The sequence below is a fragment of the Osmerus mordax genome, chromosome 3 (assembly GCF_038355195.1).
Source record: "Osmerus mordax isolate fOsmMor3 chromosome 3, fOsmMor3.pri, whole genome shotgun sequence".
NCBI lineage: Eukaryota > Metazoa > Chordata > Actinopteri > Osmeriformes > Osmeridae > Osmerus > Osmerus mordax.
Genome location: NC_090052.1, coordinates 4,594,134 through 4,612,013, shown reverse-complemented (window position 1 = coordinate 4,612,013; position 17,880 = coordinate 4,594,134). Strand labels below are relative to the sequence as shown.

Sequence of the window (17,880 nt, the reverse complement as noted above, 5' to 3'; positions counted from 1 at the left end):
TTATAATTGGACGTGGGCAATGACTGACAGTCCATACAACCAATTGACATGGTGTTTCTATTGAATAAACGTTACATTATTAATTTCATGAGCATTCATTGGTTGTCGAACAAGACTATTTTAATATTCAGTAAGTCGGAAAGCGTGACCACTGACCAACATGTTGCTGCACCGCGTGATAATACCTGAGAAGTTGGAAAGTAGTTGGGAAAGGAAATAGTTTTCTACGTTAAGTGTAGAACCTTTAAGTCTCATTACCAGGATTTTGTGATTCGTTAGAATAGAAGCAACTCAGTTTCGGTCTTTAGAAATGTCAACAGCTAATAAAATATTCGGGGACAGTGGTGATGTTAATGAAGTCTTCAAAACTCTTATGGACTATCCATTATTTTTCTCTGCCTTCGATGACAACGGTAAGTCCGTAGTCTGCATGGATAAAATATACTAACCAAATGTGTTAAACTATCGTGAGTGTACAGCGACGAATTATTCAAGCTTACTCAAAATGTGTTTTAGAGTAATGTAGCAACATAATGTTATTACTAGGCTGTAGGCCACGCGGTTGGGATAGTGCGTTCAATTTGTGACATGACGGTCTACTCTCTCTATGACATGTGTTGACAAAATAAACTGATGCAGTAGCTTTGAAATGGGCTAAAACCTTCTCAGCGTCTCATATCCCTGTTTGCATTCCACTTGCCACCCCATTTCTTCTCATACTATGTGGACCAGCAATGTTGTGATGAAAATGTCTAGGTTGAAATTGGGAACATGATTGTGTATCCATTGTTTCTCAACATTCATGTAGCCTATTGAGGAATCTCTCTTAACATTTAGTGTCTGCAACCGTTCCCACCCACAACCACTCTGCTCTCAAAGCATCCTTTACCAGAGCCATAGAGAGAAGTGGCCTAATAGTACACCGAAAGGTTTCAGAAGGGGTTGCCTTAGTAATATGACAGAATTACACAGAAGGCATGTTAACCTTGGGTGTCAACCTATTATAATTTCCTTCTTAGAAAGCGCTTTCTTTTTCCATAAATCCTCTGGCAGGTTTGTTGTTTTCAATGCAAGATTAAGTGAAAATACTTCTCCCTTCAGTCCTCTGTCCTTGGACCTGCCTTTTGAGACCTTATATTCTATGGTTGAATCTCATGTTCCTCCTTGAATTCCTCACACCCTTAATTTCCTCTTAAAAACAAGGGATGTGTTTTGAGTATGAAGGCTATACGAGGAATGAAGAACATACATTTAACATTCAGTCCTTTCGGCAAATCTATTCTTCTACCATTTTTATTGACAAATAAATCCATGAATTGTGAAAATACACAAACGTGTTTGCATGTTTACATTTCAATAGGCCAAGTAATTGGTGTGGTGTTGTAGAAGGCGGTACTTGACCTGTTTAATGTTGCTGAGATGAACACAGTCTTCATCGTCAAACATCCATCTGTTCTGTGGGCAAGAAACAGACGAAGACTGGCATCATCATCAGTCTCTTGGCAACCAAAAGCACTGTGTACTTTCACAGAGAGCTGTGTGCCCTCTGGTCGTCTCTGAGGAGAGCGACTCAGGACAGGATATCACAGAGGACATGTTTTGGCTTGACGTTGAATGCAAAGATCAGTGTGAAACATTAGATTACTTGTTGTTGAAAAGTTGATTTTGATCATTTAGATCCAGTGGTAGGACTGATGTGAGGGATCATGATCAGCCAAGACAGTGTTCTAAGGTGGTAAACCCACATCTTATTTATTGATAAACATATTCAACTTTCCCTCTGAAGATAAATCAAGTCGTTTTATTCTAGTGAAATAAATACACCGATGCTATTGCATAAAGATTGCAATTGAAGTGGATTGTTTGCTTGTCCTCTAAGCCTTTTTGTTGAAGTGAGAAAATATATGCGGCGTGCCATTGAATGGTGTTCAGTAGGCTACATGTCCCTGGCTAAAACCACACTTTAGATTTGTATGATTCATATTGGCACTGTAAAAAAATAAACAAGATCGTCGTGGTTTCATCTGTGTAGTTGGAAGTTTAAATATGTCCCTAACCAGATCCACACACATGAACATGATGCATGAGAAAGATGAGGACAGACTGTTTTTAGTCAGTGCACACCGTCGCACGATTCTCATCTGGTACCGCCTTACTGCGCACGTGCCATAAACACGCCCACCAGACAGCTTGTTCCTGCACGTGAGTGAAGGGGCACGTGTTTGGCCACCAGTGGTGTGTCACCTTGTGGAAGTGGATGAAACGGCGTAGGCTACCACCATAATGAATTATTGCTGGAATTACCATCTAACAGATTTAGAAATCGCATATAACGTCGTCAGATTGCTGCACTTTCGCCAACTTTATTGCTCAAATAGAAAGAAAACATACTTATATTGTTATCATCATAATTAATCACCCAGCATTCCACCTACAGTAGTGCAGCATATTCATATTAAGCTGCCTGCATATTCCACCCGTTCACACTTGGGTTGGTGAAGAGGCTGTTCTTTGGGCTGTGTGTAGGTTGTGGTCATCAGTCGAGACAAAATGTTCTCTCACTGTTCACGCACGTTGTAAATAACTAGCAGCCTTTGCAATATATAGGAAATGTACAAGGTTTTCTTCAGCCAATAGATTTAACGGGCGTTGCACTGCTACAATTCAGAACGACACTCCAGCACTAAATATTAATGTGGGGCATCCAATCAGCGTTTACCATTGCCAAAGGAGGCGCAGCCAAAAGCTCATGAATAACGAAACAGCGCTCCCCTAAGCGACTGACAGGTCTGTGTTGTGTTGTTTTGTTTCTGAAGCTTGGAATTGTCAAACAGGTTTCCATGCAACATCGAGTCTGAAACAAAAGGGATCACCGTCAGTATATATTTGCTTACATTTTCCCACGGAATATTTCGATTTGCGCTATAGAAATGGCCGGAAAGGCGACTATCGATGGGGCACTGGAGCTTAAATCGAGTCCTCAGAAATCGTTCCCTTTTGTTTTAAAGAAGATTATGGATATCCCCCCTCCTAATATTCTCGACGAAGGCGACGACGGTAAGACGGGTCTTACACTTATTGGGGAAAAACCCACGTATGAAGTGTTATATTCGTGTCTCCATGTAAGGCATCTACAACTTGACCCACATTGAATGAGGACCATAACGTTGTCAAGCTTGGCTTACCCTTAATTGTCAGCATTCAAATGGAAACGTAGTTATGCATGTCTAGGGTGCAAGTAATCACTTGAGAATAGTGATGTCCGTTAACAATGAAGTTAGGATTGGTAGTCTATTGTAGATTACAGTTGGTGGTGAGGGCTGTTCCAGTCCAGTTTCCCCTTGGATTTAGCACAGAAGTGGGTGGGGGAGGGGAAGGAGGAGACGGGAAAGGAACAAAAAGTTCTAGCACCTCTCAGTATGCTCTAGAGCAGTGTACCCAAGTCATAATGAGGAATCAAGACAAGCAACTCATCACATTTCGGCTGAACATTCTACTGAATTTTGGGCAGCTCATGTTATGTCCATGGTCGCACTTTTGCGTTAAGTGCTAACTTTCGCTCCCACCCTGGTTTGTCTGCTTCTCTCATGCGCCTTCCTGGCTCCCGTTTCACGTCCATTATTTACCAGTTTTTTTAAACTATCCCATGACATTGAAACTCTAACCTACTATTGTTTGCCCATGTTTCTTTGTGTGTTTAACATGGTCACGCCCCCTTCTCCACTCTGACTCACCCATCACCTTTCCTTTCAGTCCCGCTTTTATTCGTTTATTAGGGTTTATTAGTTGTGTGGTGGGATTGAAGCTTGAAGATCGACATCCATCGCAAACAACCGTTATTTGAATGTATTTGATTATTTTGGTGATGCATTGATTTGACATTTAGTTGTGACAGTGCGAAGCCTCATCCCGTGTCCATGTATCAGACAGACAAGTGAAGTATTTCTTTTTCTCTCTGTCCTTTTTTCCAGAAATAGAGAAGGAGAAGTTGTGTTCGTCGGAAAATGTGGAGACCGGATCGGGCGGAGGGGGCAGCGGAGCCGGGGGTACAGGTGGCAGTGGGGGCGGGGTGTCAGCCTCCCTGACCCCAGCCATCTGGGAGAAGACCATCCCCTACGACGGGGAGAAGTTCCACCTGGAGTACATGGACCTGGATGAGTTCCTGCTGGAGAACGGGATCTCCAGCACCCTGGAGGAGGAACTTCAGAAGAGCCTGACCCAGGAGGAGGACAATGAGAGCAAGGCCCCTTCCACCTCGGCCTCCGCCACCATCTCCTCAGCCTCGGAGATTGTCACCATCACCCTGAAGACAGCCAAGATGGAACAAGAGGAGGAGGAGGAGGAAGAGGAGGGAAGGGAAGATGAGGATGAGGATGATGATCAGGATTCCGTGTCTGTGGCTGATGCAGCCGAAGTTGAGTTGGATGATCGTACAGGTGAGTCTCAGAGGCTCAGTCAAATGAACAATATGTTGTGTTCCAGGTAGCCTAGACAACAGTCTGACTGCCTTGCTCATCATATTTATGTAGTCCCCACCAACATACTCTTCATCTGTATACAATGTCATGAAGGGTTGTGGGTACGGGTTATGTTATTAGCCACCAATATTCCAATGCTACTTTAGTATTCATGATACTCAAATCAGTCACACCCACAAACCACAGACTGCGACACAGAATGGCATGTACTTAACTTTCACCCACTGGTGCAGCATAGCCATGTGTGTATGTGCGTGTTTATATATACACATGGTCTGGCATGTTGCCCTAGGCGGCTAGAACAAACATGGATACATACAACATGGGACTCGTGTTACAAAGCTATAAGAGTTTAACCTTCCCGGATGAACTGTCCTTGGGAAAGAATTGTCAAACTAAACAGCTGTCCACTTCAGTCGAGCAGCTTGGTTTTAAGGGTCTTTTTTTTATTAACATTCTAATTAGCCAGTACACCACTTATAAAACAACAATACTCGTTCATAAGTAAACAATCTTGCCGTCAAACCCCAACCTCATTCGGACCCTCCCGTTTCTCCTGTAGATGGCAAAGCGGTCGATCGCGACCCGCCCTCGCCCATCGACCCAGAGGCCATTGAGGTTGATGTTAACTTCCAGCCTGATCCCACCGACCTGGTGCTGTCCAGTGTTCCTGGAGGAGAGCTGTTCAACCCCAGGAAGCACAAGTTCTCAGATGAGGAGCTGAAGCCTCAGCCCATGATCAAGAAAGCCAAGAAGGTGTTTGTGCCCAATGAGCAGAAGGTAAGATATTCTAATCCGACACGGTTGTCGACATTATAATACATATATTATAACTGTCCCACTAGGTGACTATCGTATTAGTGTTGGAAGCTCATATGGTACAGTAGGGGTTAGAGACCTACTATGAGGGATTAGAGACCAAAGATTATAGCTGTTTCCACAACCACAGACTTTCCATATTTCAATCCACTGTTGATGCCCGTTCGTCTACCCCTTTCCTCCTCTCCCTCGCGCCCCAAGGATGATAAATACTGGTCCAGGAGAAAGAAGAACAACATGGCGGCCAAGCGTTCTCGCGACGCCCGACGTCTGAAGGAGAACCAGATCACGGTCCGCGCCTCCTTCCTGGAACGGGAGAACGCGGCGTTGCGGCAGCAGGTGGCCGAGCTGCGGAAAGACTGCGGCCGCTGCAAGAACACCATGGCCCGATACGAAGTCAAGTACGGGCCACTGTAAGGCACCGACTCTTCCCCTTAGAGACTGTATCTGTCCTCTAACGACACAGACCTCCCCACCAAAACACAAGTTGCAGACACAAAACACAAAAGGGACTTTTTTTTCAAAATGGAACTGCTGTCTTGTGCCGAGCGCCAGTCAGTTCCTGCGTCCAGCCCCAGACCGGCTAGGACGCTCCTCTGGAGCTGTGAGCACACACTGACAGGGAACCCCGCAGCTGCACAGGAAGGGGGGGGGGAGACAGGAGAGCCCAAAGGAGCGGCTGGCTCCTACACACACAGAAGGGTTCTGGACACTCCCCATGTCGCTTATACACGGGGAGATGTCGTGAGAGTGGTCCGAAAAAGTCAAAGAATATTGGCTTTGCTAAAGAAAAGCGGTCTTAGAAATAGAAGAGCCCAGGCCATATTTCATTTAACCACTGCCCACACCAACAAGTTCTGTAGTGGACCAAAGCATGAGTACCGTTGTAATCGTTGAAAGATGTCCCCACCACCCGTCCCTCTGTTTGTGCCGTAACTGACTGTCTTGTCTCCTTTGTTCAAAGAACTCGTGCAGAGGCTCTGAAGAGGGACATGTGAACCAACTGTTGATTTATTCATAGTGGGTCATGAGTGGAGCTGAACCAGTGAATAAAATATCCAATGGAACGGAGAGAACCAGATTACACCTTCAGGATTGTAACCATGCAGAGGAGGCAGGAGAGACTGAGATGATGAGGATGAAGAGATATTAGGTCAAGGAGTGATTTTGATAGACAGTCACAGATTGTCCTCTTTTGCAAGCCTTTGCTTATACCGCACACCCAGTGGTGTGCTTTAAGAATTCTCTGTACATAGTCTTCTCCCCGCACCACGTAGACGTGTGTATTTGTGCGTTACCCCTGTTTTGCTCCCAACCTTCCCCCCCAGAAACACTGTGTGTGATCGATTAGCTATAGCTGTGGGTGGCCACCATTTATGTACAGGTGGGAGGTATAGTAACTTGAAGAAGAAAAAAAGCATGATCCACAATTTTAAGTCATTGTGTATCTTTGTTTTAGAACACCCAAATCTTCTCCCAATATCTCACACATGTCAGTTGTTTGGGATATTTCCAAATGACCATTTTGAAAGGAGCAGGGTAAATAATGGTCTTTTCTGCCAGTATGTTATTGCTCATAGACGAAGGCTTACGTTAGGCACTTATCAGGGCCCTCATTAATTGAGGGGTATGTACTGTGTAGGGTTGTTTATTTAACTGCATACACTGCAAGTAGGGGGCACTAGAGAGCCAGTGCCCCATATTGTCAGTCACAGACTTTTTGTAAGACCCAAAGATGCCTGCTGTTAATTGTTTCTATGGTTGTTTTTCTGAACTGAGACAATATCTTTGTCAATTTTACCTGTCTTTTTACCCTATTGACTTACTGCTTTTCCTTGTGTTTGTGGAAGACCTATTATGATCAGTGCTGTATTTATTTTGATAATAATACATCTATTGATTGTGATGTGTGTCAGTATATATTAGATTACATTTCCTCTGTGGAACAAAACATAAATGAAACATAAATGACTAAATGACTAAATGTAAACAATACATGAAATGATTTGGCAGGGATTTAAATTTAAATTTGTTTTTAAAACACAATTTTGCAGGTTTTTGAAGCAGAATTGAATTGGAAATTTGCATCTGTCTCCCATTAGTACGCTCCAGTCCAATGAGATTCCATTTGGAACGTGGAGATCCAGGAGTGTTTTAGTCCAGTGAGGTGGAGGCAGGTATGGAGCAGTCAGTTTGGCAAAGCTGAATCAGATAAAAGAAATTACTTGAAGCTCAGCTTGCCAAGGTGCCTGTGCCTGATTTTATTGTTGCAGACAGTATATGACAGACTGTTAAGCTGTGGGACTCAAATGTCTTCAGCTAATGTGAAACCTGTTTATTCAGTTTGTGCTTATTTTTTACTCATTGTAAACAAACAAGCAAAATACATATGGCAATAATATTCTCTTTGACGCAATGCTTGATCTTCCAAATTATTTCAATAATTTCTGTGTAGTACCGGTATGCTACATTTAGAAATGGTCATCGTGCTTCCAGTTTAGATACCCACTTTTAGTATCTGCTGCATGAATTTAAGCAGGCAAAATTGGGTCATTTTATTATGAAATTCTCTACACAGTTGTGCTTCAGTATCTTCAAATTCAAAATGGATGATATTGTAGACACAATCTTATTGGCTAGAAACTGGTGGTTTGTTTGGCCAAAGGGCATGAAGTTAAACTAACCCAAAAGCGCAAAAAAAATCTGTCATGATCTTCATATTTTTCAAATGAAATGCAGTTTTTTCTTGTTACATGTCTTTTGGTAATAATGGATCGACCTTCCATCCTATTGTGTGATGAGACAGCAGAACTCCACTCTCCGACTCTTTATACTTCCTGTTTTTACTGTTTCTTTACTGTTTAACAGAACCACCTACGCTGTGCAGCTTTTGACCTTGGTTGAAATCTTTATATGTAGCAATCACCTTTTTTCAAATCAATCACCGAACTGCTATAAAACTCCTCTCACCATCGAAATGACTAAGATAACAAATGCATTTTTATTGTTGTTTTTATTTTATCTGGTAAGGTATTTTTGTCTATTTTATATACAGATACATTTATTGTGATTTCTATTCTCTACCCATGTTTAAGATGCGTGTAATTGCAGTCGGTCCAACTGTACAATCTCGTATCATACATATTAAAGTGGAATTTGATGAAACGTAAGCCCTTGTGTTGACCTTGACTGAGTCATCCGCCAACCGTGGCTGTTCTGCCCGACACTGATGGGAGGCAGGGAGATAAACACGGTGCATTGCATGGCGGACGGAAGACCCCCCCCTCTTCCTTCGTGCCTTGTGCACATAATCCATGAGCACATACATCTGCACGCATGCGTATCATCACAGACGGACACACATAAACCCTCACACAAGAATCCATGTGTGCGAAAACATGGTCTCTGGCAGATGAACCCTCACATATCGAAGCACAATCGTTTTTTGTTTTTTTGGAGGTCCTGTGTTGTCCTGCCCATCCCTTGTCTTCCCCTCATCAGTATTCCAGTGGAGTTGGGGATATTGCGTAATGATCACATCGACACACAGGGGAGCAGTGTTGCGTAACAGCAGACTCAAATATGGGGGGAGGAAGGGAGAAGGGAGAGACGAGAGGTTGGGAAGGGTGTATTTTGGAAAACGAGAGGGTGGGGGTGGATATCAGAGAAGCAAAGAAGAGAAACAGGGTGTGGGTGAGAGCAAAGCCTGAGATAAAGGAAAACATGAAGGGGAGGGTGGGGTGACAAACGGTGAGTGGGCGATGAAGAGATGGAGAGGAAAGCCAAGCCAAGGAGAGGACCGACCATGCATGTTAATGTCAAACTGTGAAACGCCATTGGAGAGCAGCACTCTGGGTATTCACATCACAGCAGACTGCCTCAGGCTGCCTACTCATGAAAGGCATTCAGAACAGGCTCACTATCTAAATATTAAGACACATGTCCGCTGATGAAATTAGAGGTAATACAAACTGACTTATTTTAGAATGGTGAACATCTTTCCAACTGAATGTTTGAAAGATGAATGTTGTCAACTGTTTGACCAGGGCTCACTGGAGTTTTGTCAAAAATAAGACATGAGAATGTTTGTCCATAGAGATTATATTTCCCCTCAAGGTAATTCAATTTAAGATGCCATTTGTTCTAATCTATCTCTCAGACGCTAACACAATAGAAGCTACACCTCTACTCATACTTGAGTAACGTTATACACACAAGAAAGAGAATCAAACAAGCAGGTTATTTTCCATGCTTATTTTTGCCATTCGGTTTTATTACAAACTTAAAAAAGAATCTGATACAATAGGAAACTGCAGTAGTAAGTCCCCATGTTACCGGGGCAGCACAGAAAACAGGTCATTGCATTTCAGTAGTGAAAGATTCATCATATACATCTACAGGGTGTACAGATAAGATACAAAATAGGAAAAACAATAACAAAATACAGGCAAAAAAGAAAGCACTATATTAATATAGCTTCTTTAATTATAATATTTAGTCTTTACAGTTAAATCTTACATAGAAAATAAATGTATTTTTATTACAACAAAATATTCCAAAGTGCAAAATAAAATACATAGATATAAGCAAGGGACACAAGAATAGAAAATGGTTTAACCGTAGTCAGATTTCATCCTGGTGACAGAGCAGCAGTTTGTAGATTTTAAAAGCCTTTTTAAATTTTTATTTAAAAAGATATATGGAACACCTTTTCTAATCTGTTATTCATTTGTTTAAATTATGTAACAAAACATGCCATGTAGTGAGATCCCCCCCATCCAGCAGATTACCTTCAGGTCACTTAACTGTGTAGCCATCAACACACCTTTGGACCTTTCACTTCCAGGTCCCAATAATTAATATCAAACCATGTATGCCTACACAGTAATCTGACCAAAGACAGAGAGCAGAAGGGACGGGGCCCTTTGGCAAGTTTGGACTAAAACAGAGGTCACAGAAAAGGAACAGAGGGAGAAAGAGAGTGAGGAGAGAGGGGGAAAGCAAAAAGGTTCAAATAGCTTGCCTCCATCATTAGACTAGCTGTCTATCACCAGGATTACCTAATCACGGAACGATCACATTCATTGCTTATCCATCTTCACCTGCTTTGAATACCGACATCTTATTTAATAAGGATGGACTGGAACATCTGCACTAAGGAATATGACCCCCTAAACCACCTCACTGAACTAGAATATGGTGACGACACTGCTTAGAAACAGGGTCAGCCCCTATGGCTGTGTCTGTAGGACATGACCAATATGGAGACCAACAAACACTATATGAAAGTATGTAATTATATATATAAAAATAAGTAATCTCAACATTCTCTGTTGCATGATCTTTGTTTAGGTCCCAATTCAGCACTTGTCCACTCCCTTCCATAAATGTGGTGTACATATAAATGCTGACATTTAGCCTACATTCCAGTATCATGTATGGGAATGGACAAGAACACACACCAGATTCAGGACTGGAAAGGAACCAGAGGTTGACATGGTAGGCTAAAACACAGGACGTGTGACATCATGAGACAGCAAAAAGGATTATGGGTGTGAAGCAATTAGAGAGCATCGAGACTGGTAAAAAACCAGACACCCTGGATAAATTCAGATTTGCAGGCAGATCAATTGGGATTTTTGGTTGAGGTCATTTAGGATTTATAGTTTTGACCAATCCCTTTTAAATCTCTATGGTTGCAGTGATTTAACATGGTGTGAGGGAGCAGGAGACTGTTCCCAGACTGCCCTTTGGACAAACTGGAAATGACTGAGTACACAAACTAGATCAAAGTTTGAGTTTGATTTCCCATCAACGCACCACTGTAAACATTCATGCCTGAAACCCTCCACAAACCCAATTTGAGTTTACATTTACCCGTCTTTTATTGGAGAAATTCTATACAGGAACAATACACATTCAATACTTTATACATCAATTTTTTTGTCTCAACTTGCATATATATTTATATAGTTATTTTCTGAAAAAATAACCTCAGCAAATAAGAAACTAAATGAAGGAAATCTGAACATAAGAAATCTTTACATATTTCTATAGTTATAGTATAATGTCTTACCCTTATAAATGTACTTTGATAATTCTTTTGAAAAAACACAGGGGAAAAAAAATAGAAAAATTGTAAATAAATTACAAACAAATGTAAAAATGCACCCTTCCCTCACAATCGCAACATTTATATAAAGTGATTTCGGTTCTCCCCACCCCACCCCCCTAAACTGAATGAACAAAAACAAAGACAACTCTCAGGACTGCGTGCATGCATATGACCTGTCACGTAGCAATGCCAGTGAGCACAAGTCAAGGGTCATCAGGTTAGCTTATACACAGACATTAATGGGCATAGCTAGAAATAAGAAAATAACATTCGAATGATTGCTAAACTGCCCCCCACCTCAACTCACTGACACCTTGCAAATATAACTAACACAATGGGCCATCGTAAAAAAACAACAACAAAAAGGACAAGGGAATGAGAATGTTAAGCAGCTCCCTTCATGGCTGGGATGGAGGCGGGTGAATGTGTTCTCTGTGGCCCAGAAATATATGTACATAAAGTGCTGGATGGCTCAAGAAGGACATTGAGGACTGAGGCTGCCTTACCCCCTCATGACAAACTAGCTACCATCTATTCCACAGAGCTGGAGGATCACTTGGATCAAGTAGTCATATGAAAGGATCAAAATTACTAAAACATTACATCGCATCACATTCGTAGTCCTCACTGCCCCCAAAAAACAGCTTTTTGTTTGATTTTCATCTTAGACAAGAGCAGCAGCAACTGGAACAGAGATAATTAGGGATTAAAAGAACAGGGGAGCGAGTGAGCTTGTTAGGGTGAGTTGTTGGCTGCTATGCAACACAGGCTCACCAAAAACGTGCTCTGGGTTTATAAGTGTTGATCTCGGCCAAATGTACTCCAACTGCCAAAGGTGATAGAACTTGCTAGATACCCCAGTCTTGCCCTCCCCTCCTTGTTTCCCTGCAGAGTAAGAGCTCTCCTTCATTGACAGTCCTAAGCCATTAATCGCAATCCCCCACTACTTAAATGCATCCCATCCCCGTCATGTTCACCTTCACACACTGCTGACTTGGACAGTGCATGTGTGTGCGTGCATATACATTTGTGTGCGTGTTAGAGATTAGTATGTTATATCCTAAGACGCAAAGATCAACTCACTCTCTCCCTGTCTCTCCTCACGTTCACCAAGGTCCTCTGACCTTCACAACAGTCATTTTTCCTTTCAAAACACAAGTGCTTTAACCTGCCCCCACCCTGCTCCCACACGCAAATGCTTAGTCCGCTACACTGACTCACAGACAACCAAACTCACTTTCAACTGAATAGATTCGAAAAATGGTTTGGACTGTGTGTGTGTGTGTGTGTGTGTGTGTGTGTGTGTGTGAGAGAGAGAGTGAGAGTGAATGAAATCCAAGTAAATAGATCCATTATAAAAACAGAGGGATGTCGAGCATTAGAGCCAACAGAGAGATACAGCAACACAGCACAGTCCCCTCTGTTAACTTGTCAACGAGTGCAGCACCAATTGCAAAGCAAAGAGCTGCACTTCGACCACCATTCTATAAGACAATCCCTCTTCACAGCATGACTGTGCAGTGCAAAATTGCAAACCAATACACACACACACACACACACACACACTTCTGCCAGACCAGCAAGCCAAGGACATCTTTATAAGTGGAACATTCAATGCAAAAACAAATGTCACTGTGCAACAGGAGGCTGGTTACTCCTCTGGTTGAAGACAAACTCAAAACTGAATCTCAGAACAGCCAGACAAAACTGTGCCAAAAAAGTGTACTTGAGACGGATCACATTAAATGTTTTGGATGTGGTATTAACAGAAAGAAAAATAACCCTTAGCTGTAGAATTGTTAAGAACACGTTTAGAAAAACATAACAGTAATTTTTTAAGAGCATCACTGTCCACCATCTGTTGTAGTAATACTCAACACATCATCGTAACTGGGTAAAGGCCTAGTTGGCCAGCACCACAGACTGGAAGGCCTGGCTGGGATATTGCAGGTTGTAGCCTCCTAGGCCCTCCACGAAGGGGGGCTTCTCCATGTAGGAGATCCCACTGTTGCCCCCAATCAAGCCCACGGCTGGGCCTGGTGGGGGGCTGGAGAAGGGGTCGAAGGCGGGGTGGGAGTGGGCAGGGTGAGGGGGTTGAAAGGGGCTGGCATGAGCGGGCATGGGCCCAGAGCCATCTGTGTCAAAGTAGAGCGGCCCCGGGGATCCTGGGTATACAAACTCTTTGGCGTTGGGGGAGAGCTGGCTGGGGATGCCCCCCCCCAGGGAGTGCAGGGAGAGGGACAGGGGCTTGTGCTTCAGCAGCCCTGGGGGGGAGATGGTGGTGGGGGAGCGGGAGAGCATCCTCTGGGGAGGAGGGACACCCACCCCTGAGCTGCTGCCAGACCCAGACACGCCACACTTCTTCATCTTGGTGGAGCCAAATTTAGTTGCAGCAAAACTGGCCGTGGTGAAGGTGATGGGCTGCAGGGGCGGCCGGGTGTTGGGCAGGGCGGCGGGAGGCTGCTGCTGGGAGGGTAGGTAAGGGAGAGCCCCGCTGGGAGGGGAGGGTGTCGAGGTGTTAGAGGAATGGGTGGTGGGGTTGGTGGGGGTGCTGGAGCCAGGGTAGCTGTAGAGCCCAGGGCAGGACGAGGAGGAGAGGGGTGTAGGGGAGCTGGAGAGAGAGGAGAGCAGGACCGGGGACACCTGTCCTCCAATGGGAACAAACACCTGTGCCTCCGGGTTGAACCCAATACTCTTGGCCTCTTCTGCATCGATGTCTCCTGTACTATCGCCATTCCCTCCTTCTGGCCTCTCTCCTGCCCCTCCTAAGCCCGGTGGGTCCTCCAGGTACAGAACTTTCACAGCTCCCTTCTCCCCAATCTGGTAGGACACCTCGTAGGGATCAATCCATACACTCAGCTCTGAGGGGACGTTAGCACGCACCTCCTCTGTGTCCAGGCCACTCCTCCGGGCTGCCAGCTCCACCACAGGGTCCCAGGGAGCTCCGAGGTGCAGACAGCGGAAGGCAGATCCCCGGAGAGGAGCCTCGGGGTACCAGTGGCCCTCAAAGCGTGAAACCAGTATCCTCTCCAGCTCTTCCCCAAAAAGGTCTGCTCGGCGACGTGGGAGCTTGTTATACAGGTAGGACACAATAAAGTTCAGGGCAACCTTCACCTCCAAGTGCATGGTTGAGCCAGGCCAGCGTATTCTGGGTCTCGGTATTCAAATTGTGTGTCAGAAGATGAGGTATTACAGTACCGGAATGGCTCGTAGCAGTCTGATATTTTTAGCTACATTTGATGAAGCCAGTAAGGAAGCAAGCTGAGGAATCGTATCCCTCCTTCAAGGAGGTCAGACTGAACAGACTTGGAGGCCAAAAGATAGTCCAACCTTCTCAGCAAAGTCTGAAGATGCTTGTCTGGTGTAAATATGCCAGTTTCAAACTGTTAAATGAGAGAGAAGGGGAAAATGTGGTTATTCATAAGGGAAAACTAAACTACTTCAGGACAAAGTGATAAAAATAATGCAGTCGAGGAATAAATGCTGAGAACAGGATTGAATATCCTGAAAAGCTGAAGCAAGATGCTACACTGTTCTTGACTACACACTGAGAACATTGAGTTTCAAGAAAAAGTCAATGAGCTTGTTGTAAATGCATTCAATCCCCCCCCCCCCCCCCCCGCCCCTTGTGAGAAAAACATGGTGTAAAATGGCAGGGCAGTAACCGATGACTGTAGAGAACACAATGTCCCACCATGCAATACTTTTACGTCATCATCACAACACGTGCACCGCCTCCGCACCATAAACATTTCACCTCGTTCCATTTAGCTCTTTGCCAGGTGGAACAGCAAAATAACATGAACAAAAACCACAACATATTTTAATAGTGTTGTATGTGACGATAAGAATCAAATGCAAGTTAATTACATTTTTAAAAGGTTCTTAGTCCTATTGTAGGCCAAGTTTGTATACGAACAAGACGAGGCATTTCATGGTAAACCTCCACACGTATCCCTTTGCTATAGCAGGCTGCCATCAGCTTTCATTGCTGTATTCACACAATTGGATTGTTGGACAGACTTAATTTGGAATATATCCCCACTTTCCCATTAAATTACCCAACCAGGATACATTTATTTTCGACATCCAATGTCATCCAATGTCATTTCGTTAAAATCTCGTTTAGAGAGCCCGTTTCATGCTAAAGGTCGTAGGCTTAATGTTAAAACAAACCTGACTGTTCGACCATGTCCAGCCAAAACATGCCTCTCTCCCCATCCTTTCCATTTGAGAAATCTGAGACGTTGTTCGCTTGTTTACTCAGCAAATTCTACCAACGTTCATTTAGACCAATAGCATAGGCTATTACTATAATCCCCTGTATTTTTAATTCATATTAGCCATGCGATTGACGGTTGATTTATACAGTTTATGGCCTTTATTGACGAACAACTAGTAGGCCTACCCTTCTTTCAAAAAGTAACAGCTTGAAAATTCATTGCAACAATGTAAATAACCAGGGAGTGCAATATGCATTCAAATGTATCGCGTATTTTATCTTAGGATACAGTAAGACGGAAATTGAATGTTATATAGAATTGCATACGCACTTTTAATATAAAACAAAATGATGCGATAATAAATCCCATGCAGCCTTGTAGCCTTGAACACCAAAGAAACCTTATCCATCAGGATTGGAAGCTTGTAATGATTACACTGTTTGATGTTGGCAAAGTGATACCTATTATGGTGTCACTGTCAATCTACCCCAGCTCTTCTATATAATTGAATTAAAGGGTGGCTAATAAAGTGGTGAGTGTTGCAGTCTCAAGTCTGTCTATTGACCGAGGGCAAAAAGAGATGAGCCCGGAATAAATTAATCTTGTCAGCAAAGACAAAACCTGCAACCAGAAGCTATTCAACCTTTGTTATTAACAACCAAATTGTTTTCGCAGAATTTAACAATATCTTCAAATCAAAAATGGATGACAACACAGCACCCATATATTCTCGACCGGTAGCTCATCTTTGGTAAATCCCAAACCGTCAGAAGATCACAATCTACAACGAATAAATGCATCTCTAGATCAGTTTGTAAAGATGTATGATAAAAGCATGTTTATTAGTGGATATTCTGTAGCTGTACTTACAAATGCCAAGGTTGTGTTCAAGTCCTGTTCTTTATTTCCTGTACGACACAATAGATTTTAAGGATGTTTTTTGCTGCCGAACGCCGTTGCACAACGATAGGTTTGGTCTCTTTTGTATGATCTTATCTAAAACGTGAGATTCAAAGCTTCCCCGTTTCCTCAACCGACAGGTTGAATGAAACATCCAGAGAACTTTACAGTTTGTCAACCTTGCGCATTTATACAGAACCATTCGCCCACACCCCCTGTGCTCGGATTTGGTCCTATCTGGAACTACTTTCTTGACATTATAATTTCCTTTTTTGACTAATCATTGCTCACATGTATGCTTTTCTTTATTTCTTAGTTATTAGCCAGTGTAATATGCATTTGTACTCATGTTGTTGGACTATCACCCACAACAAAAGTCTTATGTTTGTTTATGTGCATTGTTTGCACCTTCTTGTTGGGTGAACCTAAATATAATTTGTTGTGGTTAAACCTAAATCAACAATTTGTTGTTTCTCAGATGTTAATTTTATTAGCTATCAGTATCACAGTCAGGTCACGACCTGCTCTATTTTAGTCGGCGAATGTATATTAGTATCTTCGCGTAGGTGCTGTGACATTGCTAAAAATACAAGCTGTGATAGCAACAGAGTCTCCATTGGCTGAGATGGGGGAGGACCCTTAGTTTATTGGGTTGCAGCGTACAGTCAGCAAGTAAAGCGATATGAAAATGTTGAAGCGTTATGGGTAATGTCGTTTTGGTAATCTGCTTCTGTGGTTTGTAGTAAAGCATCGGTACTTGGCAGAGAAATAGTAACATGTTCTTTTAGATGGATAAATAAATAGATACATAGATAGATAGTCTTACAGGTGCACTTTTGCATTGGTGATATACCATTATGCAGGCTACTGTTCAGCCAGTCAACTGAAATTCAACATCACTTTTTAACACTTGATTATAAACACTGATAAAGTTCCTTATTAAGACAATAAATAACTAGTAGTGGTATCTTAAGGATGCATTCCATAGTGGAATAGAAGTGCGAAAAAGTTGCAAACTGGCATACGTTATTTTACTGGTCGTATTGCAGTAGCCTACAGTTTATTATAGGGAACAGGTACGTTTATTATAGGGAGCTGGTTCGTTGAAATCCTCACAGGTGAGTGTCCATATAAACCATCAAATCCGTTTCGTGGATTATCTGAAAATGATGTATGCCAATATAAGTATTTATATAGATGATAAAATTTCTATCAGAAAATGTGAAGTGGCTCAAAGTCTCTCGATTAAAATAATTAACAATTGCATTGCTATATCTTTCAGGACAAAGATAACGGGTTACCCCCCAAAAATCTGACGTCACACCACAGCGACTCAGTAAGCAAA

The 17,880-nt window shown here is 42.9% G+C and overlaps 2 protein-coding genes across 3 annotated transcripts; one reads left to right on the top strand and one right to left on the bottom strand.

Moving 5' to 3' along the window:
- The first annotated feature begins 186 nt into the window (after nucleotides 1-186).
- Nucleotides 187-8,467, top strand: tefb (TEF transcription factor, PAR bZIP family member b). 2 transcript variants are annotated; one of them, XM_067233306.1, is made up of 5 exons: nucleotides 187-413; nucleotides 3,972-4,436; nucleotides 5,041-5,258; nucleotides 5,499-5,710; nucleotides 6,262-8,467. In XM_067233306.1, the coding sequence occupies exons 1-5, from the start codon at nucleotides 311-313 to the stop codon at nucleotides 6,293-6,295; spliced, it is 1,032 nt and encodes a 343-aa protein (XP_067089407.1). In that variant the 5' UTR covers nucleotides 187-310; the 3' UTR covers nucleotides 6,296-8,467. The 2 variants fall into 2 exon arrangements, with proteins under 2 accessions (XP_067089407.1, XP_067089406.1); XM_067233305.1 differs by lacking the exon at nucleotides 187-413 and adding an exon at nucleotides 2,832-3,057.
- A 1,075-nt stretch (nucleotides 8,468-9,542) lies between these two features.
- On the bottom strand, nucleotides 9,543-16,635 carry LOC136940385 (protein Tob2). Its single transcript, XM_067232508.1, has 2 exons — nucleotides 16,506-16,635; nucleotides 9,543-14,795 (listed from the first exon to the last, which is right to left on the bottom strand). Exon 2 carries the CDS (start codon nucleotides 14,536-14,538, stop codon nucleotides 13,315-13,317), a length of 1,224 nt encoding a protein of 407 aa, XP_067088609.1. The 5' UTR covers nucleotides 14,539-14,795; nucleotides 16,506-16,635; the 3' UTR covers nucleotides 9,543-13,314.
- Nucleotides 16,636-17,880: the final 1,245 nt, after the last annotated feature.